The 27,093-nt window shown below is 50.2% G+C and overlaps 1 protein-coding gene across 1 annotated transcript in view; it reads left to right on the top strand.

Annotated features, from left to right (window-relative positions):
* The window catches only part of PLXNA2 (plexin A2), a 222,479-nt gene that overhangs the window by 182,895 nt on the left and 12,491 nt on the right, over positions 1-27,093 (top strand). Inside the window, exons 13-26 of the mRNA XM_017525546.2 lie at positions 1,342-1,493; positions 7,581-7,698; positions 9,645-9,781; positions 10,691-10,858; positions 11,010-11,103; positions 15,901-16,140; positions 16,807-16,950; positions 17,274-17,508; positions 18,814-18,956; positions 19,615-19,883; positions 21,882-21,948; positions 22,175-22,321; positions 22,965-23,124; positions 23,477-23,580. Of these exons, the coding sequence (XP_017381035.1) occupies positions 1,342-1,493; positions 7,581-7,698; positions 9,645-9,781; positions 10,691-10,858; positions 11,010-11,103; positions 15,901-16,140; positions 16,807-16,950; positions 17,274-17,508; positions 18,814-18,956; positions 19,615-19,883; positions 21,882-21,948; positions 22,175-22,321; positions 22,965-23,124; positions 23,477-23,580 (2,178 nt within the window). The remainder of the gene's footprint in view (positions 1-1,341; positions 1,494-7,580; positions 7,699-9,644; positions 9,782-10,690; positions 10,859-11,009; positions 11,104-15,900; positions 16,141-16,806; positions 16,951-17,273; positions 17,509-18,813; positions 18,957-19,614; positions 19,884-21,881; positions 21,949-22,174; positions 22,322-22,964; positions 23,125-23,476; positions 23,581-27,093) is intronic.

Genomic DNA, 27,093 nt, shown 5'->3' with positions numbered 1-27,093 from the left:
AAAAACAGAGAGGCTGTGGCTCTGCCCAGGTACCCTTTTCTGGGAGATTCTAGTGGACCTTCGATCTTCATCAAGTCCCCCACGTTTTTTTTTTGCTCCTTCCTTCTTCTGTCCTACCCTTCCTATAGTCTAGTGAAAAGAACCCTGGACCTTTTTACAACTGTGTATACAAGTTTTTCAAAGCTTTGGACATATCTCTGACTTCTCTGGGTCTCATTCATCTTGCTGTAAGAAGTAAGGATCTTAGAATAAGATACTCTGAGATCCCTTCCAGCTGTGAAATTCTATGTTCCTCTGCTGTCTAGGATTGAGTTCACTTCTAATTATTTTTCCTGCTTCAGATAGCTATTGGCCACAAACTGTGAACTTAACTCATGGGGATCTGTTGGATCCCAAAGAGCTGCATTTTTCCAAGAGTCTGGTCTGTTCCCAGATAGAACTTTATTACATCTTGGGAGCCCTGTATTCTGCTATTCTGTTTCCAGCATTTGGGGGCTGAATTAGGGAATGAATAATTAGCAATCCTTGCTAACAGGAAGCCAGGAAAGATCTGGAAAATCCTAAAGTTATTTCTTCTTGGTCCTAACCTGTGTCACAGGATGTTTTTTGCAGAACAATGTCAAATGCACTTTCCATCTTTGATCATCCCCCTGCAGCCAAACCCAGTCTCTACTCCCTGCACTCCCACTACTTTCTCTCTGTATCTGTCTTATCCCTGGACACCCTGAATCAGGGCTATTCATGCACCTCCTTTATCTCAGCCCCACTTGATGCTATGTTTCTTGAGGGCAAATTTCCTGTCGTATTCTTCATTGTACCCCTGACGGGCTCTAGCACACAGCAGTGGCAATAATAACACTGTCACAATTACAAAGCCCTCTGGTTTCCAAAATCTTCCCAAGCACACCTTCTATTTGGTGCTTCTAAGCTCCCTTCGAGGTTGGTAGAAATGATTATACATCCTTCATAACTAAGAATACTGAAGTCCAGAGACATATGTGACTGATTGTAATCAGGCAACTAGTGAATTAGAGACATGTCTCTAACAATGGTTTTCTGCCTTGAGTCTAGTATTTTTTCTGATAATTTTTTAAATAAGTAGATGAGTGAATAAATGAATGAACGAATGAATGAATGAATGAATGACGTAAAGAACTGAAGAGGCAGTGTGAAACAGAGCATGATGTCAAGATCTGAGATAAGCTAAAAAGTGGAGAAAACACACTTACGCGAACTCCTGGTGTCCATAGGTTCTGAAACCTCCCTGGGGGAGGGGGAAGGGTGTGGTTGTTTCTGTTTCTGTGACCAACCCAAATTGCGAATCCCATTTCCCTCCTGCAGATTTTGACGGTGTCTGGACCGCCAGAAGGAGGGACACGAGTGACCATTCATGGCGTGAACCTGGGTCTGGACTTCTCCGAGATCGCCCACCATGTGCAGGTGGCTGGGGTGCCCTGCACGCCCCTCCCAGGGGAATACATCATCGCTGAGCAGTGAGTCCGCCCTGGCCACCCCTTTTCCCATGGAAGCTTCAGAGTGGAGACTGGAGACTCTCACCTCTCCCTTCTCTGGGCCTTTTCCATGATTCATCTCCCATTACCTTCTCCTCCCATGGACCTGCCCCAGAAGCCTTCCCAGGACCCCCTCCTCCATTACCTCCACCCTCAGAGGGTCTCATTCTGCTTGATTCCCTGTTCACTGGCTCTTCTGGCATCAGGGATCCGGCACCAACCGTTCTTCATTCTAGCCTTTGCCTGCCCACCAGCGTGACTGAGCGTTTCCTCCTAGGTCTCCCCCAGCCCTTCCCCTGCCAGCCCCCATTGGAATGCATCCCGCACGGTGGGCTGTGGGCAACAATTTGTTTGTTGCATGGGGCTCTGACAGCAGCTTAATCCAAGCAGGGCCTCCACCGGAGCAAATTCATTTATTTCACTAAGGGAAGTGTCAGCTGGAAATTAGAAAATAGGCATGTAGTGGCGGACAGGCGAACGGGGCTCCAGGAGTGACATATGTTCCAATTTGGGGTGTTCATTTGGCAGTGGCGGTCGCTGAGGAGTTGGTGGGCAGGAGATGGACATGAAGCTGGGGATGGGAGGGTGGAAAAGGGATGCCACCCCTCTGAAGGAGAAAGCAAGGGAGCAGCCCAATCATTCTGCATGATTTATCAGGAAAGTTGGGTCAAGCCATTCTGATTCCACTGTGAACACAGCTCTGCAGGGGGTACTAGGGGCATGAGCAAGAGTATGACTTTGGGGCATGGACTTCCTTCCCTTAGCCTCACCCCTCTGCCAGCTCAGGTCTTTTCCTCTGATCGCTCCCGCCCCAAGACAGCCTTTAGTGGCAACCATAAAAATGACATCGCTTTATCTTCCATCAGCACTTTGCAGTTAACAGAGCACTTTCTCATCTCATTTTTAATTGGTAAAGACTCTGAGAGGTAAATATTGTTATCGTCATTTTGCAAAGCAAGAGAGAGCAAAGGACTCAAGAGAAGTGAAATGACCTTCCCCGGTTCATTCAGGGCATAAGTGGCTGAGGTGGAATGACATTGAGTCCCCTCACCCCTAATGCAGGGCGACTTCCCTTCCATAACAGGGGTGGGGCACGACTCCTGGACAGGAGCAGTCTGAAATTCCGTGACTCGGTGTGTAGCTTTGAGGCTCAGAGGCCGTGACTCTCGCAAGGCCCAGAGAAGGGTCAGAGTCGAAAGGGGTGAGTTCCTGGACTCCGAGGGCTGTGTGATGCCCACCAGCCACAACAGGAGAGAAGAAAGAGCTGGTCTGGTCTGGTCTCTCAGATCCTTCGGGTCTGATCCTTCAATGACAACCTTATTCCTGCAAGGAATGAGTCTTGGAGGAACGGCTGCCTGGCCCTATAGGAAAGAGATAAGGAAAATGGAAAAAGGGAAAGGACACAAATAGTGCTTCTGAGCCAAAAAGCTGCTGTGGCAGGAGCCAGGATACCCACAGAGGTCCTCCTGGCAGACACACCGTCTTTACAGAGCCCCGCATCCTGCCAGACTGGGCAAGGTGCTCAGTCACGCAACCCCACATCCACCTCGACCTCACAGACTTCCTTGGGTCCCTAGACACAGGCCTGTATCCAAACTTGGTAAGATGCTACAGGAGTCCAAAGGAAAGGGCTAGGGTGTGGGGTGAGGGTGGGAGGTAAGGCTTTCAGCTGAGAAGTGCAAATTCCTGGGCAACTGGCCCTCAGACTCTCGCGAGGTTTTGGACCTGCCTCCTCTGCTGACCAGCCCCAAGACCTTAGCAAGCTGTTCAGTCTCTCTGACCTTCATGAGCCTAATGTGCTGCCCAAATGTAAGGAATTTCAGTTCTGTGTATGGAATGAAATGTACTGCACTCACGCTGCACCCAGGGCCGTGGGGAAGATCAAGAGAAGCTGCAAATGAGGCTATGAAGGGAGCTTGGGGAGGGGAACGGTCCCGACGCATTCCTGCAGAGGCTGGTGGTCACCTAGAAAGCTACCACCTTAGGTACAGAGCAGGCAGGAAGCAGAGAGCACACCCTGCGCCTCGCTGGATGCAGCCCTGCTTTCCAGCCATGCCAGGCTCATCACCACTCCCGAGGTTTCAGAGTTTGTTAACATCATTAAAGCCTCCATCCCAGGCAGTGAGCAGCAGGCACCATCGTTACAGATGTCTGTGAGAGATGAATTTGGCTAACAGGGCCCGGTGCAGAGTCCCCAGCGCGGGCAGGATTTGCCGGCACGGTAATGATTCACCATATGCTTGTGCCGTGCCATCTATCACTCAGCAATTAGGTTAATGTCGGTTAAAGGGCCCCACTTAGTCCTGCAATCAGCACCCCACAGGTCTGTGGAGGGCTGGATGACTCAGTCACAGGAAGTTTTTTGGACCATGGGATACAGGTTGAGGCTGCAGCTCTGCCCCTCCTGGGACAGGGGCTCCCCATGGAGCAGATTTCCCGAAGATCCTCAGGTCGCTCCCTCTCATCTGCTGTACCTGTGAACTTAGACACTCCGGGATGGATGTGAGATGTGTGTGTGCTCCCACCCCAGGGAGCGAGTCTATGGGAGGTGGTGGTGTGTGGGACAAGGCATGGGGTTGCGTGCCAGGAGACTGGCAGTCAAGCCTTAACTCGGCTATGGATGAACCAGGTGACTTTGAGCAAGTCACTTTGCTCCCTGCTTCTCAAACATCTCATCTGGAAAATAGATTTGTAGGAACAGCTGATCTCTACAGTTGCTTTGCCAGTGCTTTAGACATTCAAAGCAGGAAACTGTTCGCCCCATGGAATCTGCAGCTCCCATTATAAAGATTATCCATGGCACTAATGTGCCTCCGGAAGCCCTTTGCCACCAGGAGGGTCAGGTCTTCAGATGTCAAAGCTGGACAGTTGTTTGGTCCAACTTCCCATTTTATAAGGAATCACATCTCCAGCTATTGTCTCCTCATAATACACAGGGACCCCAGAGCCGCCAGGGACACAGGGAGGAGACAGGGCAGGCAAGAGGCCTCAAGAAATCAAACCACAAGGAATCAACCAACTTTGCTGACTTGCAAGGCTTGGAGGAGGTGGTGGTGTGCACACCACTGCCTGTGGTTGTCTGCAGCCAAGAAGGTCGAGGGGAGAAGTGATTAGCTCTCCGAACCTGAGGGACCCAGCTCAGCCTTTCTCACCATACCCTGCCGACAACCTGACCTCCACCATTGCTGCCATGTCCATACTCTCCCTTCCTTGAAAGTTGCACAGAGCATCCCATTAAGTCGAGTGTCAGTAGAGGGGGGTGTGGTGAGAAGCGTGAGGTCTGGAGCTGAGCTGGTCTGGATTTGAATCAGGGCTCTGCCCCTTTACCGCAGTTGGGGGCCCCTGCAATAAGTCACTTAGCATCTCTGAGCCTCAGTTTCATAGTCTGTACGATGGAGATAAGACCCGCTCTGTAGCAGAGCCTGAGGATGGCATGAGATCCTTTCTTGTAGAGTGCCTGCCAGAATCAGTAAACTGTAGTCCTTCTTATTATTAAGGTCTAGAATCCCCTGCTTTGGCATAATACTCCTTCCTCAGTGTAACCCTTTCCAATCCCTGCAGCTGCCCTGGTGTCTTCCTTTAACTCTCTATCTCCCTGACCTCAAAGGACAAGTGCCTGCGACAAATACATTCAAGCCCTTTCCACCCTTCCCTGCAGGCACGGGGTCCCAGGAATGAAAGGGAGGAGGAGTTAGAGGTGGTTGGAGTTTGCCTGCAATGCTGCCTGATTTTCTTAGGACTCTCCTGTTCTTAGATCTCCCCGCCCACACCCTTTTCTCCAACCAACAGCTGACCACAGCCCTCTGCCCACTTTTTCCAGAGCTGAGAAGGGGGTTCAGCTGATGGCCAAGGAAAGGGCCCAATGGTCAGCTCTGATTTCTCTCCAGCCCAGCCCCTGGACATTCAGAGCCAACTACGTGTGCCCCTCCTTGGACACTTGGGTGGCATCCATCTCTCATTCATCACTCTTCTCCTAGGTGCTTGACATGCACCACTTTTCTTTTGAAACATGAGCCCCTAGCAGGAAAATGTCCTAGAAGAGGCAGTGTGCGCAGAGGCCGTGGCCCATCATGAACGCCACACAGGGGCAGCTGACCAGGGCAGCTCCGGGCCTTCTCCTTTCCTGCACAGACCCAGGGCCCAGGGAAGGACATTTCCACGCTGCCCATGACTTTCACGTGTTCTCATATTTCTTTCTTCCTTAACTTCAAGCCTGTGATGATTTCTTCCTCCTTTTCTTCTCTAAGATCACTCCAGCGGAGTGTCTAAGGGTGATGTATGAGTAACACACAAACCCTCATTAGAAGACAGGGAGAGAAACTTTCCTGCTCCCTCCTGCTCTCTTCCCTCCTCTCCCCCGACACTGCCCACAATAGCCAGTTGATTCTCCTCTGGAGCTCCTTGAGCGTGCTGGGCATCGTTTGCAGGGTGTCAGGGACCTGAACCAGCAGCAGGTTGCCAGGGCCCAGGCAACAAGACGGAAGAGGCGTTACTCCATGCAGGTAGCAGTATGAAGATAACCACACAGTGCCTTAAATGAAGCTTCTCAAACGCTCCCCTAAGGGGGTTTCAGGAGACAGTTACGTGTAAAATATTAATTGATCATCACTATCATGTTTACTCAGGTTCATAATTAATTGATTGATTCATAGAGAAAGGGGAAGAGAGACTATTCTTCCCTTTCAGTACTTTCTTGTTGCATCTAATATGCTAAACATAATAAGACAGTTATTGCATGTTAAGTAAATATTCTCCAGGAGTGAAAGTAGTTATTTGGGATTAACTGTTATGAAGGAGATGGAGATCAGTGGCGTGCCGTGTGTGTGAGCATGCAGCGTATTTGTTTAATGCAAGTTTTATTACATCGAAATGAAATCTCTGTTTAGTTACCTTCCTTCTTAGAGACGCTGTTGAGATAAGCATCGCTCGGTTAAACACAGATCTTCCCCACCGTGCCAGGATAATGCTGGGGATTAGTGGAGATGGGGTCTACTTTTCTGACTCCCCACTAAGCAAACCTACCAGGAGCACCAGACTGCTCTGAGCCTCTGAAGCGATAATGGGAGGAAGGGAAAAATCCTGCCCTCGTTTCCAAGCTTTTTCTCGCTGAGCTGGCAGGGCGCTATCCCACCCAGCTCAGGCCTGACCATTCCAGGCAAGAGATTCCCCAAGCCCCTGATTCCTTCATCTCTCCCCATCCTCAGCTGCCCACCCTTTCTAGAAGGCTACTGTGGCTAAGGCAACCCATATCTCAGTGTGCTTGTATAAGTGTTCTCTCGGGCGCCGGAGAAGTCAGCACCAGGGGTATTGATCTGCACTGCTCAAGAGAGAGCGCTGCACACCTCATCCCTCCAGCTCTCCTGTGAGTGAGACGTGACTTTCACTCAGGGCCGTGCCACTGCCTCTCCCACCCGGTGTTCTCGGCCTTTGATGAAGTGAGAGGCCAGTGTCACCTGCTGGCCTAATGAACTCGTCCAGTTCCCACCCCTTTGCCTACTGCCACAGGACTCCACCCCTCCCATTCTGCAGGGAGCTCCTTCTTTGAACTCTCACTATCTCTACAGATTATCTGTCCCCTTTTTAAAACTCACTACAGGAAGCAAACCACAATTGAATCTGCTTGGCAAACAGGCCCTCACTCCCTCCTTTAGAGAGTGTAGCAATGTCGGCTTGTTACAGGAGAGAGCGTCGGCTAGCTTGCTGCCCCTAGAGCTCTCTCTGTTGGACATTCCCTTTATTCCACAAATTCTGAGTTCCTACTCAATGCGAGGCACTGTGCTAAGCATAGGGAATAACAGGTTTGGCCACAGGTTAGGCAGCAGAGCATATCAGAGGCACACAGGGCTTTAGAGATCATCCCATCTAACCTTCACACTACAGATGAGACCAAAGCCCAGAGAGGGAAAGCACTGTACCCGAGGTCACACAGCACGATGGATGACCAAGCTGAGTCTTGATCTAGCATTATTGCAAGACTGTGATAAGTCATTTGCCATGACTGGGAGAGTAAGCGGGCAGGGATGCCAACCCTTGCCCAGCCCCTCATCAGAAGGTTTGCTTTCTCCCCAGGATTGTCTGTGAGATGGGCCATGCCCTTGTGGGAACCACCTCCGGGCCTGTGCACCTGTGTATTGGCGAGTGTAAGCCAGAGTTTATGACCAAGTCCCATCAGCAGTACACCTTTGTGGTGAGTACTGGGTCCAGGGCTGGGTTCAGGTGCCCAGGGAGGGCACACACATGCTCCAGACTCCTCCTAAGAAGGCCCCACTCCCCTCCACCACCAGGCTTCTTGCAGACCAAGGAGGAGAAAAGGGACCCCCCAGAAAGGCAGTTCCTGGCCTTGCTGCTTTGGAGCCTGTCTTTCTAGGGTGAGATGGGCATGCGATTAACAAAGCTGTGACTTGGGAGTTCCAGAGGCCCACAGGCCAGAGTTCTAAATAAGGCAAAATCCAGCCTTTCTTAGAAGGTGGATCCTAGACTGGGGGCACGGAGGGATTGCCTCTGGTCCCACCAATGTAATATATTAGTCCAATTCTAGCCTAATGAGGACGCATAGCCTAAGGGACCTAATTAAGTAAGTCCATATTTATTCACATGCTTAGTTTTCTGCCAAGGATATTTTAAGTGGGAGTTTAGACGAGTCACTGAAATCTGGAAGGGTTGTGTATCTGCATGCAGAACCACCAGAGTCACTCTGTATGCTCCCACGCACACATTCACACACTCACACCTGAAAACATCCCTTATGCACAGGCAACAGGTAGTCGAATTGCAAAGGCTTCCTTTCTGTAAAACTGGCACTCTATGCATGCCAAATCAATAACTTGCTTCTGGGGCCCTGCAGCCCGCCTGGGCTATATTGACACTGAATCAATAACCTGACTTCTTTGCCCCCCGCCCCGCCCCTGAAGTCTCTTTTCTGAGAGTTACCTCCATTGCTACATTGAGTACTTCATTAAAAGGCATTAACACTAGCAGATGGGGTCAAACCAGCCTTGCTGAGCGTTTTAAAAAATCTTTAGGGCACACAATTGTATTCTCTGTAAAGCATTTTACTGCTTGTTTCCGGTTTTCTAGCCTCTGCTTTCTTATCTCGGCATCTCCACCTTTTTCTTACACTGTCCTCTTTCAGATTGGAGAGTACCTTGCCCTGTCCGCAGCCAGCCGACTAATCTCTTACCCAGGGCAGGGACAGTGGGCGTTTGTGTGAGAAGCAAACGCAGGAGAACTAGCAGGGGAGAATGTCAGTACTCTGACCATCTGGAGAAAGTCAGAGCTGAGAGGGGCTTTAGAGGTAACCTAGCCCACCCTTCTCACTTGACAGAGGAATAAAGAATGATTTCAAAACTTGCCTCAGGACTCACAACGAATGAATGGCTGATGCAAACTAGAATTCGTTTCTATATAGTTGCTCAGTTAAATGCATTTTCCGATTCACTCCCACTCCACTGTCCTCCAGGCAGAAGCAATTCCTTTCTGATTTAGGTCAGCTGCCTGATGCCTTTTAGGTTTTTAAGCTTCAGGCTAAATTTTACTACTTAGTAAGCTTACTAGAAAGCCCCAGCCAGTGATGTGCCGTCCTCCCGATGAGAGTGTGAGAAGCCATCCTAACATTTACCGACAGCTCTCTGAACCAGGTGGCCTGCTATGCCCTTCTTATGCTTAGGGAAGGACAGAAGGACATGTGCATGGGCCATTAATGGAGGACATTAACCTCTCAGTGGTCCAACCCAGGCAGGGACGCTTTATTCAGCCCTATCGATTTTGTGCCCAAAAAATCAGTACTGGCTCTAGATAGAGAAGCATTTTCAAATTGTTCTCAATTTGTAAACTAATTGATAGATTAGTCAGTGTCACCTCTGCTTTCCCTTCATTGTTATGAGCATGCGACTCTCTGGGGAGTTAATTAATTTCAGCACGTGGCTCTTTTGCCTTCCCGGACATGCCCAGAGATTCTTCTTAGAAAGGGTCTCACCTCTGGGGTAAGCAGAGAGAGCATTCAGCATTGAAAAGGACAGGTAAAGTACCACCATGCCCAGAATGAAGACAGTCTCTCCCATCCTTGAATCTAACCCTGGTTCATCCCTCCGGACAAAACCTAAGCTGTCGTCATTTATCTGCTTCTTTCCAAAGAACCCTTCTGTGCTGTCACTCAGCCCAATCCGAGGTCCCGAGTCAGGAGGCACCATGGTGACCATCACCGGCCATTACCTCGGGGCTGGGAGCAGCGTGGCAGTTTACCTGGGCAACCAGACCTGCGAGTTCTATGGGTAAGATGAACCTGAAGGCCCACCAGAAAACGGCACATCTGGGACACTTGCTGTACACATATTACTGTGCATGTTCATTCAGAGCCCTGCCCCATCATCTTTATGTTATTTGCTACACCTAGACCCAAATACCATACCAGTCACTGTGAGAAATATATCCCACTTGTCAGTGTATATCTCATATATCAAAGAGGCAGGATACTTCTAAAAATAATGAGAAGTGAGGGCTATGAGAATGCCAGAGGAAGGAGCTCCTAGGGGCTCCCCAGTCACCATTAGGATCAAGCATTCGTTAAGTCCTCACTATGGTGACTTGAAAAACATGGAGATTGCATAGCCTCAGTTCTTAGAAAGCACAGACTTATGCTCAGGGCATCCTTTGAGCATAAAAAATTGAACACTACCTTTTGCCAGCTGTCCCCTAGCCCTGAAGCTGTAGGGAATTCTGAAAGAATCCATGGACGAGAACCCTGCTTGCCCAGCGTTATCTGCCTGATACTCTCCTTCTTGGACCATAAATTCCACAGCAGCAAGGACTGTGCGTTCACTGCTGTGTACAGTAGGTGCTCAGTGAATGTTTGTTGACTGCCTGACCAAATTCTAAGCACTGGCTAGTCATATTCTAGAAAAATCCAGAAAAGGAGCGTTCCCCCAAAGCCCATGAAGCCCTATGCCTGACCTTCATTTTCAAACCCCCTTCTCCAATTTGCTACCTCCCTAATCCACTGGGTAAAAAGAGGGCACTGATCTACACTGATGTGGGATGTGTCTCATCGTGTAGAATGTAAAAGGACAGGAGAACACTCCTGTGGCCATACCCCCAGACCGCGCAAAGCCCCTTGTCAAGCCAGTGGGCACCTCCCGTTGCCCATGCCATCCTTCTCAACCCTCCTGCTGTCTCCCTGTCAGGAGGTCAATGAGTGAGATTGTGTGTGTCTCGCCCCCATCATCCAATGGCCTTGGCCCAGTCCCTGTTTCTGTGAGTGTCGACCGAGCTCGTGTGGATAACAGCCTACAGTTTGAGTACATAGATGACCCTCGGGTCCAGCGCATCGAGCCGGAGTGGAGCATTGCCAGGTGAGGCGGGAGGTGGGAGGGAGGCACCTGGTCACCACCCACCATGATCCTTGCAGCCCAAGTCTGGCTCGTGAGAGGGATCCCTAAGGTGGAGGTTCACCATGCCAGATTTGAGGGGTTTTTACCTAACCCAGCCTCCGCCTGTTTCCAGTGGCCACACACCCCTGACCATCACAGGCTTCAACCTGGATGTCATTCAGGAGCCAAGGATCCGAGTCAAATTCAATGGCAAAGAATCTGTCAATGTGAGTAACTGTTGGTCCACCCCAGCCTTTGGTAAACATAGCTCTGTGTCAGTGTTTTGCAATGTGATGGGCTCTGGTTAGCCGCTGGAGCCTCTGAATACTGGAGAGGAAGGCTGGCTTAAGACTCTGAGCCTGGAATCATGGTCCAAATACCTGAACCCGACAATTTATTTTTTAAGACAGGGCCTCACCCTGTTGCCCAGGCTGGAGTGCAGTGGTGTAGGCACAGCTCACTGTAGCCTTGACCTCCTGGGCTCAAGCGATCCTCCTGCCTCAACCTCCTGAGTAGCTGGGACCACAGGTGCATGTTTGCCTAGTTTTTTCTCATTATTATTATTTTAGAGACAAGCTCTCTCTATTTTGCCCAGGCTGATTTCAAACTCCTGGGCTCGAGTGATCCTCCTGCCTTGGCCTCCCAAAGTGCTGGGGTTATAGGCGTGGGCCACCATCTTCAGCCTTACAATGATTTTTATATTATAATGACAGTATAATTTCTCGTCAAAAAGTCCTATAGTGAGTGTAACAAAGCACTGGCTTCTGAGCTTATGAAACAGCACAAAAGGACTCCTGTTTTATGACATGTTGACTTTGAGGTCCAATGAAAATCCATATTGAGAATGGTTGGAGAAATTCTGGCTCCAGATTCAGACACGTCTGGAGTGGAAGCAGGGCTCTGCCATCTATTAGCGGTACAAGCATGGTCAAGTCATTTAACCTCCAGATCCTCCGCCCCTCAGCTATGAATCCTGCCCTCGCTTCGTAACCTGCCAGCCCGCAGCTGGCACGAGGTTGGCAGTTGATAAATGCTAGTCGCTGCATCAGATAACTCCACCCTGGTTGCTAAGATGATCAGTTTGGACATTTTATATTAGTCTTCCCTGCAGAGCTATGTAATTTTTAAAAGTTGTCTGTATCATAGGATAGAATGCCCAAAATGTTGAAAATTTTTTTTGTTTTTCTGGACTTCATCTCAGTCAATATTTTTTGAAACATGATTGTATTCATAATTACATTCCAGCAGATGTACTATGGCCATTATTTTTCATAGAAATTACGATTATTACTGCTTTGACCTTCAGAGGCTTAACTAGGCTAAGATGGAGATGGAGAAGATGCTGTTGTGTCTCCCCTCTTACCCCAGACACATTTCCAGGGTATTTGAGGCTTCCATAAGAAACGCGGAGATACATAAAATGACAGATTGCTAGAAAGTTCACTGTGGAAAGGTCTCAGGCATCATCTGATGCAACCCCTTCGCTGTATAGCAGAGGAAACTGAGGCCAGAACGGTTCAGTGACTTGCCCCCAATCATAAAGGGGACTGGTGGCAGGGCCAAGGTGGATCTCAAACATCCAGACTCTTTATAACTAGGCCGCATGAAATGCTGGTGGGCTTGACATTACTATCCTGCTGGAGATGTGGGGCACTTGTACCATACCTTCAGTACCCACCACACTCACTCCTTTTTGGGCTGGGTGGGTGCATGCCTCCTGCCGCCAGGTGCAGAGCTTGATCCATGAGTAAAAAGGCCTAGGCCCCACTCCATTTCCAGACTGAAGCTCAGGGTCCCCAGAAACTCACAGGTCACTCCAGGGCCTAGGGTGAGGTTTGGAAATGAGAATGGTAAGCTCACATCCAGGAAGAATTTAAAAAAAAAAAAAAAAAAACAAGCAAATTAGGTGCATGTTTTTAAATGTAGGTTTTATCATTATTCTGGTATGGCAAGGCCAGAGTATAATTTGTTCTACTCATAGATCAGATCCCAAGAGAAGAGGGCAGGCCATGCCCCAGGGGCCACAGGGGGAGGCACCAGGGTTGGGGAGGGAGGGGGAGAAACCTTGGCAAGAGTCTTTCTGTGGTTTCTGCAGGAAGGAACAGGCACAGCAGGGAAAGCAAGTTTAGGATCAGCTGATTTGAGTCATTTCAGCAGGCTCTGAGGCCCAGGGGCTGTCCCTAGATGTTTGTAGCCTGGTCCTGGGATGATTAGGGCATGAGGTTGGTATGGAAAGGGGCAGCTGGGCTGTGGGGTCTGGATCAGTTTGTGAATATGAAAGGCATGCTCACAGGCAAGTTATTTGCTATCTCTAGGATTTTGCCCATCAGCAAGGCCCCAGATGTCAAAGCATCAGCATACAGAAAATAAAAGACATAATTCATACAGTACAGAGAAAATTTTGGAGAGTGAGTATGTGACCTCCAAAGGCTTCAGCCTTAGTCCTCGGGAAGCCATTGAAGAGAAGCCTGGGCTGGGCTGCCCCTTTCCTTCCCCACACCTGACACCTGTGGGCGAAGGCTCAGGTCCCAAGCCCCTGCCCCCTCACTGGGACTCATCTTCAGCCCTGGGCAGGAATCTTCTCAGTGCTTCCTCCAGCCCGGGGCACCACAATCTCAATGTTCCAAGTACTTAAGAAGCAGCTCTGCCCTCTGCAGAGCTGGGGGTGCTCAGCTTCAGTGGTGACCTGCCTGGCATCTACAGGCTGGCAGAGCCAGACGGAAGGATGGAGGAATGCAGTTTTCCATCAGCTGGCTCCAGAATGGGAGGCTCAGAAGCCCTGCCCCATGCCTCCACTTTTGGGAATGGTAGGGGAGAGGCACTTTGCCCCTGAAGCCCTGCTTGGTTGGGCCCCATCTCATCCTCGGCACACCTAGGCCTACCCCTGTCTTGGGGTTTCGAAGACACCCCAGTGGATAGCAAGGAGGGCCAGAGTGAAGCCGCCAAACCCAGAGGAATGTTTGGCAAACAAAGTGCCGATGCAGCATGGGGCAGGAAGCCTCTTGCTTGGCAGTGATTTGCTTATTCATAGAGGGGCCTGGTCTAGGGAAGCTAGAGTGGGACCAGCAGAGAGGAAGAGGGTGGGGGTGAGGCTCATAGAGGCTAGGGGTCTTCCTTGCAGAACCCAGCGATTGGGACCCCCTGGCTCAGCTGTACCCATTTCACCACACCCCTTCACCTCCCCATGCCTCATTGTACCCTGCTGGAACTTGAAAGGGACATTCGGTTCATAAGGGGCTGCTGAATTCCACCACAAAAAGGGCAGGAATGTGTACTTACGCCCACTACAGCATGAAGGCTACAGTGAGGCATTCTGTTTAAACTCTTAAATTCCCTCTGGAAAGGAAGGGTTAAGACTTGGACTTGAAGCTCTAACCTAATCTCTAGACATAATCTCTATGCAAGTGTCAGCTTTTTTTTGCAATTTCACACACAGTCTTGTTTTCTGAACATGAAGCTCATGTGTGTGTGTGTTGGCCAAACGCACAACATGTGTGGACCCACCAGGACAGCATGCGCTTGAACAGACCGGAGTTCTCAGAGATGCCCTGGCTGTTGCTGGGACACCACGGCTTCCAAAGCTGAAACCGAGGCCAGGCAGAGAAGGAGGAGGAGTGGGTTTTCTTCCCAAGCCCCACGTGGGCCCTTTAGTGGTTTCTGCAGTGTGGCTGCTGTTTTGGGCAGCCCCAGAACTAAACCTCCACAGGACAGAATGGCACAGCTCATGCTAAGGAGGGACTGAACCAGCCAAGCCAGGATTTTAGTTGCCACCAGAGTCTTCCAAGAGAAAAAGATATCATGAACTCTGTCAAAACCAAGCTTCTGTCCCAGTGCAGTGTTAGGGGGCACTTGGTTAGAGAAGAGAGAGAGGTCCTGAATAAAACATTTAAAGAGGGCTGGGCACGGTGGCTGACACCTGTAATCCCAGCACTTTGGGAGGCCGAGGTGGGCGGATCACCTGAGGTCAAGAGTTCAAGACCAGCCTGGCCAACATGGTAAAACCCTGTTAAAAATGCAAAAATTAGCTGGGCATGGTGGCACATGCCTGTAATCCCAGCTACCCAGGAGGCTGAGGCAGGAGAATCACTAGAACCCGGGAGGTGGTGGCTGCAGTGAGCCAAGGCCATGCCCCTGCACTCCAGCCTGGGGTACAGTGTGAGACTTCACCTCAAAAAAAAAAAAAAATTTAGAGAGTTGCAGAATCCCATTTTTCATCAATATTTTCAATCAACATTAACTGAACACCGACTATATACTGGGCAGAGTGCTCATCTCGCACCAGTTCCTGCTCTTCACGCTACACAACACACACACACACACACACACACACACACACACACACACACACCCTGTGGTGTTCTGTGCTGCTTTTTTTCTCAAACATCCCATGCTCCCTTGTCCCCAGGCCTTTTGGTGCTGTTCCCTCTGCCTGGAACTTGTTCCCCTCCCCCTCCCTCTCTTTATCTAGGTAAGTCTTACTCATTCTTCAGATTAAAGCTCATTCATTTCTTCCATGGGAAAACTTCCATGAGTTACTCCTACCCTGCTTCAGGCCGTGCACACCCACACGCACGCACACATGCACACACACACACACTCATGCACACACACAGACAGTGCTAGAGCAGCTGGTCCTTCCCACCAGGGCATTTATTTTTCACATCCCTGCATGCATTCAGCAGTGCCGTGCACCCCCCCCCCCATGCCCCAGGCCCTCTGCCAGGACTAGGCTGTAATGCTTGTCTCTCCTCCAGACTGACTATTTCACTCCATAGCCCTACCTCCTAGCACAGTGCCAGCACAGACTAGAAACTATATGCCCAAACAGCGTTGGTGAATGAATGAATTAAGCTAAAATGCCCCTCACTCCCCAAAATTTCACTGCCCTTTCCTGGAGTGGAGACAAGCAAGTAAACCCAGTGATGAGGCACAAAAGCAGGGAGAGGGTCGGGGAGCGGCTGCGGGCCCCTGGCCTCTGCCCACCAGGCACTTGGTGTGTGAATGTGGCGCTCTGGATCTCTTAGGTGTGTAAAGTTGTGAACACAACCACTCTCACCTGCCTGGCACCCTCCCTGACCACGGACTACCGGCCCGGCCTGGATACTGTGGAACGGCCAGATGAGTTCGGATTTGTCTTTAACAACGTCCAATCCTTGCTGATTTACAATGACACCAAGTTTATCTACTACCCCAACCCGACCTTTGAACTGCTCAGCCCTACTGGAGTCTTGGATCAAAAGCCAGGATCGCCCATCATTCTGAAGGTAGGAGTGCTCTCCAGAGTGCAGTGTCCCCAGGGGCAGCAATGGCAGAGGGCGTACCATACTCCTGGCCTGACTTGCTTTCTTTCTGGCTCTCCTTCCTATGCACTTGGACTTGCAAAGCTGTCTCCTCCCTACAGAAGGAGCTCATGGATAGCTATCGACCCATCAATTCATATAGCTTGCACCCAGGCTTCTCAAGGAATACTTGAACATATTTCGGTTTGTTCTTGGGAGCTTTGGGAACCAGAGGCGCTGCAGTGACTTGGGAGTAACTGTTTCCTTTTCTGTCCTCTCTGTGGCCACACTGACCCGCACACACATTTCAAGAACTCACAGTCCCTGGCAGCGTCCATCCAAGTGATTTGTTGCCCCACTACTTTCATGAAATCTCATGTATCCTCGCCCAGATTTTCTCTGGTTCAGCGTTTTGTCTCCCCTGCCTTTTTCCCACTGTCTTCTTCATTTTCATTCTCTCCTGCCTCTGTCTTCTCTCTTTCTGTCTAGAGTATGGCCATTAGAAGTCCCATCCACAAAAACTTACCAAGGAGTCATTTCCTGGTTTTTGCACTGCTGCCCTTCCCCCCCTCCTTAATCTCTTTTTAACTAGGCAATTAACTTGTGCATGCATGTGTCAATTATTCCTGTAAAGACTGCTGTTCTCTACAGGGCAAAAACCTCTGCCCTCCTGCCTCTGGAGGGGCCAAACTCAACTACACAGTGCTCATCGGAGAGACCCCTTGTGCTGTCACGGTATCTGAGACCCAGCTGCTCTGCGAGCCTCCCAACCTCACCGGGCAGCACAAAGTCATGGTGAGTGAGTCGCTCCTGTGTACTGCCTCCTCCCCGCCTGGTGGTGCATGTGTGATCTGTCCTAAGGAAAGGCTGTCTCCCGCCTCGTTGCCTGACTCACCCCCTCCATATCTCCTCATCTCTATGTCCTACATCAAAATGGGTATAAGCTGACAACACAAGGAAAGAAAGGCAGATGCCAAGGCAGGAGGTTGCTTTTGGTCCAGATCTGCACTGTGTGGTTGTGGTCTGTCATGTCCTTCCTCGCACTGTAAGGATCTGCTGGCATGCCAGGACAATACACCTGTGTGCATCGTGTGCGTCTGTGTGTGTACAATGCACAGGTTCACGTGGGCGGGATGGTGTTCTCGCCTGGCTCGGTGAGTGTCATCTCAGACAGCTTGCTGACCCTGCCAGCCATTGTCAGCATCGCGGCCGGCGGCAGCCTCCTCCTCATCATCGTCATCATCGTCCTCATTGCCTACAAGCGCAAGTCTCGAGAAAATGACCTCACTCTCAAGCGGCTGCAAATGCAGATGGACAACCTGGAGTCCCGCGTGGCCCTGGAGTGCAAGGAAGGTGAGGGGAAGCACAGCCTCACTTGCTGGGTCACTCTTTCTCCGCCTGCCCTATTGCCTTTCTCCCTGCAGACAACTCCCGTCTGTACCCCATCACTGCCAGCTGTGCCTTTGCACTCCACTCTCACCTGTTTTCGCAGAAACTTCTTTTGCCCATAGGGCCAGAGATGTCCAATGAAGAATGCCCCCTGCATGAGGGCCCAGGTCCTACTGCATTGTTCTAGTCCCTTCTTTGCCCTGACTCACCCTACCATCTGGCCAGCTCCCTCTCCTCAGGGCCTCAGTGTCCCCACAGTCAGAGCTCTCAGGGCCCCACAGCCCCAGACTCCAGATCCCCGCTGGGAGTTCCAGCTGTGTTTTGCACACTGTCTTGGCAGCACGTGGGAGCAGCGGCAAGAAAGGCAGGAGAGCATCTGCCTCATCTCCCCCGGGGTTTGTTTTCCATCAGCGCTGCCGCCTGAACGTTCGGAAGGCTGCCGCTTGCTGGTGTCCTTGGCTGTGGACATGTGTGGGAGTGCAGATTGTGTTTTCTCCCGTGTCCCACGCAACCACAGCCTCGAGGTGTGACGAGCGTACCTGGCGTCCTCTCAGGCTGCGGACCTGGCAGGCTCTCTGGGTAAACAGCTCAATTGGGAATGAAAACATTTCTCTTTTTGCCACAAATGTCAAGATCAGAAACAAGCCCTCTGCTGGATGACAGGGAAGAGCTGGGCTGGGAAATAGGACAGGTGGAGCCAAGCCTCCCACTGGCAACGGGGCTGGTGAGTTTGGAAGAGGAAGGAGCAGGGAAGACAGGTGTGCCACCACCAAGTCGAGGCTTCTGAAGCCCTTCCCCTCCCACACTCGGCTCTCAGCTGAGTGTCTGGTGGCCAGGCCTTCCCTAGGCTTTTGCATCTTGATTTATTGTCTTGCTTGGAAAAGGGCAGCACGTTGCCTGTTCTGTTCTTTGCTGGATCCCTCAGCCACGGTCTCTCACCTGCCTCCAGCACCTCTGGGATCATTACTAGACAGACCAATCATGGTATTCTTTTTTCCTTGTTTTAACTACATTTGCAATATGTAAAGAGAAAATTCAAAATTATAGATAAGTGTAGAGGAAAAAATAACATAAAAATAACATAACATTTCCCCACCACCTAAAAAAGACAGGCTGGGAGTAGCCCCGCACTCTGGAGACACACCCCTATAATCCTCAGAGTCGCTACACCCCGGGTCCTCCCCTCCTCCTTGGCAAACTTCTTCTCCCTCTTTCCCCTCCCCCGACTGGGGCTTCCCCATGAGCCTCCCTCTCTGTTCATTCTCATAGCTTTTGCTGAGCTTCAGACGGATATCAATGAGCTAACCAGCGACCTGGACCGCTCGGGAATCCCCTACCTGGACTATCGTACCTACGCTATGCGAGTCCTGTTCCCAGGCATCGAGGACCACCCCGTCCTGCGGGAGCTGGAGGTAACACCTACCTCCCAACAACCTGGCAGGGATGCAGGCCCTAGGTAGCCTAGTAAATCCAGATGAGACCCAGCAGCACAGAGTAAAGTTAACAGTGAAGAGGGGTCAGTAGTTTGTAACTAGAGCAATCAGGAAGGTTACGGCTAAGGGGGCACCCAGACTCTTTGGGATGATTCCAGGGTAAGGCTCATTGTTTGTCATTTTTTAATTAATGACTGAACTAATTAACTAAGATCCTGCCTCATTCTAAAATGGACTTAAGATGGCTTAAAGAAAGATATAGGATTCAATGAGGTTTGTTTGTTCATTTGTTGGTTTGTTTTACTAAAGATAATAAACCAGGCAGAGGAGATTAAGGGGAGACTAGTTAACTGAAGAAGTTTTGAGGGGGCACCTCCTATGCTATCCTTGGGAAAATCAGGCAGCCTCCCCTTTGAGAGCTCTGCATGGATCCCAGCCTCCCCAACCCCGTGCAAGGTCAGAGCAGGCTGTCGACCTCTCGATCAGCTGTTCCTACATCATCGCGTGTGGGTGGAATGGGGTGGGTGTCGTTATAAGCCTCAAAGATAGGGTCCTACAGCTAGGGTCAGTGAGACCCTCGGGTAGGAGACCCTATGCCTGACCTCTGAGGGCACTGCCCCATCACGCCCCACCCCAGGTACAGGGAAACGGGCAGCAGCACGTGGAGAAGGCCCTGAAGCTCTTCGCCCAGCTCATCAACAACAAGGTGTTCCTGCTGACCTTCATCCGCACCCTGGAGCTGCAGCGTAGCTTCTCCATGCGGGACCGGGGCAACGTGGCTTCGCTCATCATGACCGGCCTCCAGGGCCGCCTGGAGTACGCCACCGATGTCCTCAAGCAGCTGCTCTCTGACCTCATCGATAAGAACCTGGAGAACAAGAACCACCCCAAGCTGCTTCTCCGGAGGTCTGACCCACAGCAGTGGGTGGAGAGGGTGGCAGGAGTCTAAATGGGGACAGAGCACCTCGTTATAGCAGGCTCAAGCAGCATGAGAAGCCCATTCCCCAGAAGGGACACCCATTCAGAGCAGCCTGCGTCCTCACATCTCCGCAAAGCAGTCTGACTTTCCCTCAGCCCAGGGAGACTACAGAGTCTGAAGCGGCCCAAGTGTGATAGATGAGCTCAGACCTTAGCTTGGATCTCAGCTGGAGTCCCAGCTCTGCTTCCTGCTGGCTTCGTGATTTCTGGCCAGGGTTGTAACCTCTCTGTTGTTTAGTTTCCTCCGAGATAAAATGAGGAAAATAATTCCTATCTCACAGTCTCTTCCTCCCCGTGCCTCTAGAGCTGTGCTGTCCAGCCACGGGTAGCTGCCAGAAATTAAAATGAAATAGAATGTAAAATCCAGCTCCTCCATCACCCTAGCACTAGCTGCATTCTACGTTCTTGGTGGTCACATTGTGGCTAGTGGCCACCATACCGGACCACAGAGACAGGAACATTTCCATGATGGCAGAAGGTTCTATTGCACTGCACTGAGCTAGGGATTTGGACAGCCTGGAAGGCTGTGACTTCTGAGCTCAGTTTCCTGGATCTGAATCACAACATCCACCACACATGCCCACTGCATGTTTCCCGGCAGGGGAGAGGTTGGACACCTCGGCATCCCCTGAGCCCACCCTCTGTAGCGGCAGTGGGGAGCGGGGCACAGCTTTGGAGCTCCTCTGGGCAGACGGGGTGTTCACCACCTCTCCTCTTTAGCCTTCCCCTAGCAAGGTCTGAGGCTTCCAGGCCCCACGTGGGTGAGGAAGGAGGAAGAATGGCTTTGTTTTATGAGTGCTGAGCCCCCATCCTGCCAATCTGAGCATTAGAAACTCTCATTAAGAACTGTTGTATTTAAATTAGAGCTAATCTCAGGCACAATGCAGGGAGAGGTTGCTGGGAGGAGCCAGGGGAGAAAGCTACAATTTTTTCTGCCATTGTCATTCTCTCCCAGGCCCAGATTGCTGAGCAGCCCTGGCAAATGCCTGGGATTTACTGCAACCAGAGGGTATAATTTGCACCACGTGCAGGGAGTTAAAATACCCCTCTGGCATCCCCTTCACTGAGGGTCTGTCATAGCCCTTTGTTCCTTCCCAGATCCCCAGATCTGTATCCCTGGGATGGGAAGGTGGGTGGGGGGGTCAGCGCTTGCACAAGCAAATCCCCTGTTGGCAAAACACTTATGCTTTCTACCTGAGGGCTGGGATCCAAGACCCCACATGACAGTCATAATGACAGCTAATACATAGTGCTTAGCAGGTGCCAGGCACTGTTCTTAGCACTTTACAAATATTAACTCATTCAGCCCTGACAACAACCATGGGGGCAGATGTTGTGATGACTGTCTCCATTTAGAGAAGGGAAAACAGGAACCAGACGGGTTAAGTGACTTGCCCAAAGTCACACAGCCTGCGTATAGCAGAATCAGAATTTGAATCCAAGGCAGTCTGACCCTGGGTGTTTTTGGAGGGCAAGAGACCAGGCATCTTCTAGATAGGCAAAACAGAGTACTCAGGCAAGCAAGAAAGCCCAGAAGGACTGGGAAACTCTCTAGTTATTGTCCTGAGGCCAGAAGTGAGTTGGGAGAACTGGGTCTTTATAGCCCTGTGGGATGCTGAGGTGCCTTTATCCACAGCCCCTGTCCCAGATGCAGACAAAGCAGTTCAGAGAACCGTGGACCATCAGGGCCGAAAAGGCCAACCTCACCATTTTCAGAGGAAACTGAGGCCCAGAAAGTAGCCACCCCTGCCCTCAGGTCACAGTCTTGTTACTGGGCGAGCTGGGCTGGAACCCAGGTGTCCTGACTCCCGTCTTGCATTCTCACATGCTCTGTTTGTTCTCTTGGGAGACCTTGAGACAAGCCCAGGCCCCACCGGCAGGACGCCTCTGTGAAGGGCTGCCCCTTATCCTGTCTCCCTTCCCCAGGACAGAGTCCGTGGCCGAAAAGATGCTGACCAATTGGTTCGCCTTCCTCCTGCACAAGTTCCTAAAGGTGAGAAAGGGAGTGAGATGGGTCCCAGAGTCCAGGGCAGGATGCACTGCTGCTCAGATCCTGGCCACAGGGCTGCATGGGGACCCCCCTCCCTCAGAAGCAGGAACCCACCTGGCCTGGGTGTGCTAAAGCACCTCCTCCCACTGGCCTGGCTCCGAGAGAGAAGGGGAAAGGGTGCAAACCCGAGGAGGTCTGTCCACACTTCCTGCCCTGTGTGTGCCCACAGGAGTGTGCAGGGGAACCGCTCTTCATGCTGTACTGTGCCATCAAGCAGCAGATGGAGAAGGGCCCCATTGATGCCATCACGGGCGAGGCCCGCTACTCCCTGAGCGAGGACAAGCTCATCCGACAGCAGATCGAGTACAAGACCCTGGTGAGGAAGCCAGAAGCTCTCGGCCCACATGCGTTTCTTCTACTTCTGCCCCTTACTCCGGGGGGCTGATAAAGAAGATGGGAGGCTGGTCTGGGGTGAGCCCCAAAAGCAACTAAGTGTACCAAGAGCAAGGCAGACAGGCAGGCAGGGCCCTTCCGCCCGGTCCCATCTCATTTGGTAAGCCCTAAAAGCACTCCGTGCCCTGAGTTACCCTAAGTAATATTGGGGGAGAAAAAAGGTCACCCATCATTAGATATCGGGTAATTGGCATTATGGGAAAGATGTACATTGGTTCCTAACATAGAGGCTTTGGGGAAGTGTGAGGCTCAACTCTGATACATCTAGAACCATCTCAAAACACTGAGGGTGCCTCACTCCAGGACTGTAGTCTCCCGTAAACCATCCAGGACCTAGAAAGTAGAGTCCTGGTGCTTTGAGAAAGAAGAGGTGGACACAATGTCTCAGGCTTTCATTTGGCAGATGTTACGAAGGTGAGGAAAACTGAGTCACAGACCAGAAAATTACCCTTATGTCCCCTGTAAGGAGGGTGAACTTTGGAAAAAGAAGATTCTGAGGTCTGACTCCCTGCCTCAAAGTACTCCTTCAACTCCCGTCCTTCTCACCCTCTGTTCCCCACTTGTAGATCCTGAACTGCGTCAACCCCGACAACGAGAACAGTCCAGAGATCCCAGTGAAGGTGTTAAACTGTGACACCATCACACAGGTTAAGGAGAAGATTCTTGATGCTGTGTATAAGAACGTGCCCTATTCCCAGCGGCCAAGGGCGGTGGACATGGACTTGGGTAGGAAGGCTGGACTCTGAATGTGAGGGCGGGGGGTGAGGGGTGAAAGAAGGGAAGCACTGCCCTGCACGTAACCCTTCCAGGAGGCATGAGTGGCCCTGGCCAGGTGAGGCCCAGGGGAAATGCTTCCCCCTTCAGGCACTGCCTGTTGAGATGGGGCTGTCTCTGGGGAGGCCCAGGTGTTTCCTCTGCTGCCTGGGCCCATGGAGCCCTCCATGTCTCTAGGCTCTGTCATTGATACCAACTTGAGGGGGTCAGGTTGCCAGGTCCCTAGAGGAGGCGCAATCGGGAGACACTGGCTCACAGCCCTCACCCCGCTCACGCTGCTCCCTGCACCACCCCCTCCACCCAGAGTGGCGCCAAGGCCGGATCGCCCGGGTCGTGCTGCAAGATGAGGACATCACCACCAAGATCGAGGGTGACTGGAAGCGGCTCAACACACTGATGCATTACCAGGTGAGAGCGGGTTCTCTCCCCTTGTCCCTGTCCCAGAATGTCCCTTTCCCACTAAGCCTTGCTCTAAGGCCTCAAAAGTCTAAAAAGGATTCTCCTCTCCCTGCTTTCCTCCTACTACTGGAGCTTAGAACAGCCATTCTTAGCCATGGCTGCCCGTTGGAATTACTGAGGGAACTGATAAAAAACATGAATGACCTGACTCTACCCTCAGAAACAGATTTAACTGGTCTAGGGCAAGGCCTAGGGATTTCTATTCTGTGTACCTCTACATCTGAAAAAAAAAAAAAATTGCATATTGCAAAGCCCTCCACATGGACAACTGCCTTAAGGTATATGGCACTGCCTCTCTTTAGCATCTTACTAATGCAGCTTACACTTCTGACTTTCAGTGGAGCAGGGAGTTGGATGGACTTCTCTTCAGGTCTTACCTGCTACCACTTAGTAGCTGGTGTCCTTGGGAAAATTACTCAAGCTGTCTTTTCTCTTACCTGTAAAATGGGGCTCCTGGTGATCCCTGCCCCCTGCAGTTGTATGGAACAGATTCAAGATAGAAGGTGAGGTGTTTAGCACACAGGCGGACACATTGAATGAGCAGTCAAAAAAAAAAAAAAAAAATCCCAACAAAAGAACACAAGATCAAGGAGATATCTACTCCCGCCTCTTCTCTCTTCCCATGATAACCACTCCCAGCTGGGTGTCTCTGTAAGATTAAGCACAGGTAGACAGGTTGGGATTCAGAAAAAATACTAAAATAGAAACTGGAAATAAGAGACACCAAGGGAAATTAAACCAATCAGAGGAAGTGCCTCAGGCTGCAAGACCCATGGGATCGTCTGATTAATAACATCCCCCACTGTCCCTGTCTCGGAAAGGAAGATGTGCAGAGGGGCTGGCAGGCTGGGCTCTCAAGCATTGAGCTGCCAACCACCAGGACCTGGAGCTGGCAGGAGCGTCCATAGGCACAGAGAAAGCTGGGGCACTGGGGATCCCCAAAAATGCTCTTCTCCAGGCTCTATCCCCTCACTCACCTGTACCCCCTTATCCTGACACCCTGCCTGGACCCCTGCCCAGAGGACATGAGTGTGGTGTAGTGGGAAGAGAAAGGGCTTTGGAAACTGTACTTAACCCCTGCTTCCCCACTCATTGGTGGTATGACTTTAATCTCTCTGCACCTTGGTTGGGCTCCTCCTCTGTAAAATGGAGATAATAACCCTGGCTTGTGAAAGTGTGAGGCACCCAGGATATGGACTTACAGACAAGGTAGCTGTCATCACTCCCTGTAAACTCTACACACGTATATCCATGCCCAACCACCGCTACTTCATATGGTGCTTACTGTTTCCTGTAGAACAATGGTAATGAACCAATTAAAGCTGAATAAGAAAGTACAAAAGAAAATAGCATTATGCCTACAAATCATGAGTTTCTAAAGGGCAGGAGTGAGGTCTTTCTGCTTCTATCTCTGATACCCTAATTCTTGTTACTGGGCTTTCCAGCCTATGGCTCCCAATCAGAAGAAGAAAATATTCTGTTCTTATGGTGCTCATGATACAAAGCACTTTCAATTCCCCAATGTCATTTATCATTCATGTATGCATTCATTCCTCAAATATTTACTGAGCTTTTACTGAATGCAAGTCACTTCCCACATGCTAGGCCTGAGTGACAGGGGACAGCAGGGAGTATCCTTCCCTTTGGGAGACTCTGATGATGATGCTCCTAATAGCAACACTAACACCAGCATTCACCTGCTCACTGGATATCACGTGCTCCCTGGATACCAGGCACCACTCTTAGCCTTTCTGTGTTTTAACTTCTTTAATTCTCACCACAAACTACATGCAATTATTATCCCCACTGACCACTAAGGCTCAGGGAGGTTAAGTCCTGTAGCGGATAAGCAGCAGAGTCAAGGTCAGGCCCTGCCAGGCATCTTGACCATGGACTTGCACCACCTGTTGGTGAAGACAGAGAAAACCAAGGATAAGAGAGGTTTAGTGACTAGACCTGCAATTGAGTTGAACTGCGGTCATTTGAGTCACCTTGTGAATCTTTCATTAGGTGACAAGAAACTATAAATGATAATGTAATCTGTTCTCCCTGGGAGTGAAAACTCCTGCCCCTGCCAAGCTTTCTGGGTTCATTTCAGGGCTGTCCGTTGTAAGGAGAATTCCTGAAAGACAGAGGTAGAGACTGCCCCTCTCCCACTCCTGGTGCTGATGGTGCAGACGGCTGACAAGTCCAGGGAGCTACTCTAGCTGGGAAGTAATGGAGCCTTGGCACTTTCCGGGCACAGAACCTTGGAGCTTTATACCATCAAGTGCATGCACTGCCCTCTTGTTACAGGAGTCGGAGGTCCTTGGAGCCCCTGCAGAAGAAAATCTGCATAATCTTAATTAACAAAGAGATGTTAAAAAAGTTCCCAGGCTTCCTCAGATTTATAGGGAGGGTAAAATTAAACACCACCACTAAAACCTGCTATCAGGGAATCTCGTTAGCACTAATGTTCCTTTATAGTTTGACTTCCCCACATTTAATTCTTTTTTGGTGGGAGAGAGGGACTGACAATTTAAGACCCAGAAAGATGGTTTTATGACTGGTGCACCTATAAATCAAACTTATAAAGTTCATAAAAATTGTTAAAATAAAAAATGGTTTAATAGGAATGTTTTATGGCCCATAACATTATTATAGCTGTTTTATTCCCTCTGCGTTAGGGGTTTAATTGGATCGCCACGATTCTGGGGATTCTCTGTTTTTATTGGATGGAGGGTAATCTTAAATCAAAATGGCCCCAAATGTCTTCAATATGGCTCCTCATTTATCAGCCCTCTCCCTGCAGGCTGGGTGCTGAGCTGGGGCGCCCTCATAGAGGACGAGACAAGACACCATCTTTCTCGTCCAGTCCCCAAGAGTGGCTGCCCTTTTGGTGAAACTACTTGAAGTGATCCAGGCATTATAGGACCCAGGCCAGAAAAAAAGCAGAGCCAAAAAGGAAAATAGGCCTCAGAGCAGTGTGACTTGAAATAAAATTCCAAGTTAGAATATATAATGAAGAGAAAACATGTGCTCTGGGCCTGACAGACCTGGCTATAAATGTTAGCTCTACCATGTATTAATTATGTGACCTTTAAGAGATTGCTTAGCCTCCCTATGATTCCATTTTTTTTCATCTGTAAAATGGGAATACTTGTGCATAACTCACCAAGTTGATGGGAGGCTGGGGTCTAGCTCAGTGCTGTCCAGTAGAAATATAATGCAAGCCACATGTGTAATTTAAAATTTCTGTATTAGCCACATTAAAAAGATAAAAAGATCAATTAATGTTACATATTTTATTTAATCTAACTGGTCTAAAATGATCACATTTCAACACGTAATGAGTATAAAAATTATCAATAAGATAGTTTATATGTGTACCCATACTGTCATCGAAATCCAGCATGTAATGTGTATTTATAGCACATCTCAATTTAGACACAGCTCCTCTCAGTTGGGATTAACCACATTTCA

The sequence above is a fragment of the Cebus imitator genome, unplaced genomic scaffold (assembly GCF_001604975.1).
Source record: "Cebus imitator isolate Cc_AM_T3 unplaced genomic scaffold, Cebus_imitator-1.0 Scaffold38, whole genome shotgun sequence".
Taxonomy (NCBI): domain Eukaryota; kingdom Metazoa; phylum Chordata; class Mammalia; order Primates; family Cebidae; genus Cebus; species Cebus imitator.
The sequence above is the reverse complement of the archived record's forward strand: the minus strand, read 5'-3'. Positions and strand labels throughout refer to the sequence as shown.